Source organism: Pagrus pagrus (genome assembly GCF_965226575.1).
Source record: "Pagrus pagrus genome assembly, chromosome: 1".
In the NCBI taxonomy this organism is placed as follows: domain Eukaryota; kingdom Metazoa; phylum Chordata; class Actinopteri; order Spariformes; family Sparidae; genus Pagrus; species Pagrus pagrus.
In genome coordinates this window covers 38,462,998-38,468,997 of record NC_140185.1, presented here as the reverse complement: position 1 = coordinate 38,468,997, position 6,000 = coordinate 38,462,998, and the positions used below count along the sequence as shown (strand labels likewise).

Sequence of the window (6,000 nt, the reverse complement as noted above, 5' to 3'; positions counted from 1 at the left end):
AGAGGTCCAGGGAAAACGGAGTTGTCCCAGTGAGACAGAACCAGCTGAGACTCAGCTGTGACTCCTCCCACCTCTGATTGGACCAATCACGTGTCTGTTTCAGGTGACTCGGCCCTATCAGACCATGTCCAACCCGCTCAGTAAGCTGTCAGTGCTAAACAGTAGCCACTCCCACTTCATCCTGTCCGATAACGGGACCAGTGGGAAGTACGGCGCCGAGGTCAGACTGCGGCGGCAGCTGGAGAAACACATTGCTCTGCAGAAGATCAACACACGTGAGTCACACACCTGAGACAGGTGATCTGCTGTCACAACCAATCACAGCTGTCCCGAGATCAGACAGAGATTAAAGGGCCAATCCACCCAGATTCCTCTGGTTTGATTTGTTCTGATTGGAGGAACCTGGCAGCCAATCAGTGAAGAGACAGAGCTGCATGTGAACTCGTCTCCAAGACCTTACTGCTGCGTCCATGTGACCAATCATGTGACGATCATGTGAGGATCACGTGACGATCACATGACCATCACGTGACCATCATGTGACCCATCATGTGACCATCATGTGACCCATCATGTGACCGTCATGTGACCCATCATGTGACCATCATGTGACCATCATGTGACCCATCATGTGACCATCATGTGACGATCATACGACCATCATGTGACCCATCATGTGACCATAATGTGACCGTCACGTGACCCATCATGTGACCATGTGACCCATCATGTGACCCATCATGTGACCGTCATGTGACCCATCATGTGACCCATCATGTGACCATCATGTGACCCATCATGTGACCGTCATGTGACCATCATGTGACCCATCATGTGACCGTCATGTGACCCATCATGTGACCATCATGTGACCATCATGTGACCCATCATGTGACCATCATGTGACGATCATACGACCATCATGTGACCCATCATGTGACCATAATGTGACCGTCACGTGACCCATCATGTGACCATGTGACCCATCATGTGACCCATCATGTGACCGTCATGTGACCCATCATGTGACCCATCATGTGACCATCATGTGACCCATCATGTGACCATCATGTGACCCATCATGTGACCGTCATGTGACCCATCATGTGACCCATCATGTGACCCATCATGTGACCGTCATGTGACCGTCACGTGATCCATCATGTGACCATGTGACCATCATGTGACCCATCATGTGACCCATCATGTGACCGTCATGTGACCATCATGTGACCCATCATGTGACCATCATGTGACCCATCATGTGAAGATCATACAACCACCATGTGACCCATCATGTGACCATCATGTGACCGTCATGTGACCCATCATGTGACCATGTGACCATCATGTGACCCATCATGTGACCGTCATGTGACCCATCATGTGACCATCATGTGACACTCTTGTGACCCATCATGTGACCATCATGTGACCCATCATGTGACACTCTTGTGACCCATCATGTGACCATCATGTGACACATCATGTGACCCATCATGTGACCATCATGTGACCCATCATGTGACCCATCATGTGACCATCATGCCTGGAGTGTCTGTAAGGCAGGGACAGCAAAGGGAGGCCCAGACATCACCCCTCACTTCAAGAAGAACACACACACATACAGGTCAGGTTATAAGTTCCTATAACATTAGGTTTCCTATTAATCCAAATACATGTGTCATTATGTGATATAATACAATATTACATGCAATAATACCACACTAATGACTTAGCTTGCTAGCTGTCATGCTAGTTCAGCTGCTCCTGTTGGTCACCTGACTCATAGTGGTCAGTGAGTGAGTGTGTGTGTGTGTATGTGTGTGTGTGTGTGTGTCAGGTCTGGGTCAGGGCGTCCCTGCGGTGTGTCTGATCCTGGAGGGCGGTCCCAATGTCATCTCCATCGTGTTGGAGAGTCTGAGGGAGGAACCCCCGGTCCCCGTGGTCGTCTGCGATGGCAGCGGCCGAGCCTCTGACATCATCTCCTTTGCTCACAGATACTGTGAGGACGACGGGTGAGAATCAGTCAGAAACACCTGACACAGACCACCTGGTTCTACACTGTTCTGGTTCCATGTAAACAAAGCAGAACAAGCAGCTTCCCGTGCGCTCTCAGGACCAATCATTGCAGCCTGTGATGAGCGGACCTATTTAATGATTAAATATCACATTCATTCAGTTTCTACCTGTGGCTCAGGAGCTTTAAAGTGACTGGGCCGAGACCGGCAGCATGTTTCAGGTCAAAGACTAAATGTTTCTAACATGTGTCAGTTTAACCACCCGTCCTGATAATGCGGCCGCTGGACGCCGCATGCTGTTGTCCACCTGGAGAGGTGATGTGACCGTCCGGTGTTTCTCCTGCAGGTCGCTGAGTGACGGCGTCAAAGATCAGCTGCTGGTCACCATCCAGAAAACCTTCAACTACAGCCGCAGCCAGGCGCAGCAGATCCTCCTCATGGTGACGGAGTGCATGAAGAAGAGAGCGCTGGTAAGTCCCAGAGGTCACGTGATCCTCAGCTCATCGTTCATCCATCAGTGCAACAATAAAGTGCTGTTCATCCATCAGCTGCTGTGTGTCATTATTATCAGACTCATCGTCATTAAGCAGAAAGGATTTTATTTATTACTGTGATTGTTTCAGTCGTCATCACAAATATAATCTGGATTATCTTCACAGGAAACATTTATCTGTATTTCTGTGAGTGACTGAAGAGACACATCCTGACTCTCAGTCTCAGGTCAGTCTGACTGTTTCTGACCTGGATCCGGTCCGACGGTCTGAACAGATCACTTTCACTGCAGGATCAGTTCATATTTAATCATATTTATAGAGATTATAATGAACATGTGAGCAGGTCGCATCCTGTTCTTTGTGTCTCAGCATCACAGATTTAACTCAAAGATACAGATTCAATGATTTTCTAACCAAAGAAGAGGAGGCAGACTGACGACAGTTAAATATGAACACGTGAGGTAGTGTCAGGGTAAAAGACCTCCTGAGACGCTGCACCATGAACAACAACACCTGGACAGACACTCACCTGCCCAGCTGCAGCTCACCTGACAGGTGACAGTAACAGACACTGTCCAACAAGGACCTCAACCTCTGTCTCCTCTCTGGCAGACACTAGGAATCCTGGGTAATATAACCAGCACTCACTGTGACATTAACATAATGATGGAGGTTTTACCTTTGACCCAAAACTGCTCCACTTAATGCAGATTGTTCTGTGACCATTTATTTAATCCCACAATCCTCTGCTTCGTCCTCACAACAGCTGCAGCAGCAGAGCACCCATACATCTACATAACCTCACATCAGTTCACTCACAGTGATTAAAGAGCTGCAGGTTAACACACACACACACGATCAGTCAACAGCTCACTGTGCAGAACTGAGTCAGTTAATGAGCTCGACAGCTCAGATTCACTGGACTTCCTGGTTTTCAGTTGATGTCACGAGAGCAGTTAACACATCAAGGTGCTGCTGGCAGGAAAATATTTAATCTTTTTTAATTTTTTAATTTTATTTCCATGATAAAAGAACGTCTCTTCAGGGGATAATAAAGTGAAATCTTGTTGCCAATTACGTCACAACGCCACGCGAAGGCTGTCCCAATTGGAAGGCTCCTTCAAATGCAGCCTGGCCTTCCCTCTTTTCGGAGGACGCACCGCTACTATCCTCCGCGGCCTCCCATATCCCAAGATCCTTTGCGTGCCGCTGCTCAGTCCCGAAACAGAAGAGGAAGCAAGAGAAAATGGCGACATCAAGTGGCGCAGGCATGACATTCAAATTTAAGTAATGGGTTTATACTCGTTTTTTAGTCATTTGAACATCCAACGCCAGATATGTTAAACTTCAAGGGACTATAAAACCTCCAGATGTTAACTTTCAGTTAAAATACGTGACGCTGGTGATGCTGTGGTAAATATAGTTGTTATTCACCAATGGGTTAATGTTTATTTTGTAATGTTGATAATTCAATTTAGATTTGACACATTTTGTCGTAAATTTTTATACACACACAAATAAATGTACACGTTTGATAGATTTGAACCAAAACAGACTTTAATGCATCTCTTCATTCACAATCGTGACGTGAGGGTAAGGGGCGGGAACATCTGGTGACGGGAGGCTAGACCGTCCCATTTAACAACGGTGGATGAGGCTATCAAAGACCTGTCCGAAGGACCCGGCCCTCGTGGGCCGCAAAGGCCGTGTCCTTGAAGGATGCAGACCCTGAATTGAGACACAGCTACTGCTAGTGTTTGGATGAGGTCTGCAGTGAGTCAAACACACAATCAAAATGACAATAGGCTCATTTGAGATGAACTGCGCCTCGCCTGGAAAGTGGACGAGACCAGGCGGCAGCAGCAGGGGGCGGTGACAAAAAGCTGCAGTCAAGTCGGACAGTTTCCAGCCGCCGTCAAAGAAAATACAGGAAGTCACAGAAATATTTACATCCTGTCAGATCCATCTGTAGGCTACCTGTAGTTTGCAGAACACGGTCGGATAGCTATGGCTGAAGAAATTGAAGCAGAAGAGATGGGTTAGGGGTTAGGGTTAGGATTTTGCTAATGATGTCATTCAAGAATGTATTTCTTATGCTTTACTGCAATTGTCCAATAAATAACCAATAGGCTATATTTATCAGAACTGAAGTTTGACTCAGTGTGAATTGGTTTTAGGTTCACGGTTTTGAGGTCATACAAAGTGTTTTTTTCTAAAATGATAACTACTTTTCACTGTGGTTATGATTGAAGTGAGAATCAGAACAACTGGGCAGATGTCAGCCCTTGGAAGTCATATTTATTGAATAAGAATTGCCTACAAAGTAGATTTATGTAAAGGCACTGTCATTTATAAATCATACAATCCCTAAATTTAAGAAATTGAACAACTGAATCAACAGTCCAAATGTTCTCACAGCTACATATATAGGCTACACATGGGGAGGACGAGCAGCAAAGGTTTCTAATAATCTTTATTTATTGATGTATTTATATTTGTAATTATATACAGTATATATGTGGGAATATGTGTGTATCTGGCATTGTATTCTATTCTTTGTTCTTTTTGTCTGCCTTGTAAAGCACTGATCGCTCGTTTTGATGAGTGTGATATAAATAACCTGTATTATTATTATTATTATTATTATCAACCATACAAAATATGTTTGTTAACAGATTAAACCTTCATTGCACAACATGAGATTCATATAATCTAGCATTAAATATAACAATTACACAGAAAATTAGGATTTTTGGCTAAACGTAGAGCCAATCAGCTCTTTGATCAGGCGAAAGCCCGGCGTTTCCCATCATGCCCTGAGGTTTTGCAGTCGGAGAGCAACTGCGGCGCCTGGCTCTAAAAACTGCGGGAGCCCTGTGAGGTTATCGTTGCCGGCGCGTGCATGACGTCAGAGCAAGTCGGGATCAAGTCGGACACAAATCTAACCGGCATGCATTGTGCGGTGGTCGCCGGCGATCGATTCTGCGCAGGCCTGGCTCATCTCGAACGAGCCTAATCACACTCACCTGCTGTCAGGCCACACCTCTCTGAAACCTTCACTAAAGGCCGTCCTCACGCTCTGATTGGCTGAAGCTGCTGCCACTCATTAATCAGGCGTCAGTCTGCACACCTGCAGTCAGTCCAGAGACACTCTGACACTCTGAGACAGTAACAACATGACTACATACTGATACATGACGTGTTTTATCACATTTAACAGTTTAATTGTTCACATTTAGCTCAAAGCTGCTAATTAAAATGTGTGAAAATATCCAAGATCATTTCAACAACTGTCTGAATGTGAACATCAACCAGAAACACGTGAATTTAAATAACCACACTTGAGTTTTGTTACGTTTGCAGAATGCATGAAATTCAGCTCATCACCAGGCTCTTCTTCACTTCTCTTCTGCCTGTTCTTCATGGGAGGACTTACTGTCTGTGTCCTACTGTGTTCATATGATAATGTGTGTAGATGACAGTGT

General features: G+C 45.6%; 1 protein-coding gene across 1 annotated transcript in view; it reads left to right on the top strand.

Annotated features, from left to right (window-relative positions):
- Window positions 1-6,000, top strand: part of LOC311255704 (transient receptor potential cation channel subfamily M member 1-like) — a 34,540-nt gene that overhangs the window by 7,545 nt on the left and 20,995 nt on the right. The window contains exons 6-8 of the mRNA XM_084350353.1: window positions 104-275; window positions 1,844-2,018; window positions 2,368-2,491. Of these exons, the coding sequence (XP_084206479.1) occupies window positions 104-275; window positions 1,844-2,018; window positions 2,368-2,491 (471 nt within the window). The remainder of the gene's footprint in view (window positions 1-103; window positions 276-1,843; window positions 2,019-2,367; window positions 2,492-6,000) is intronic.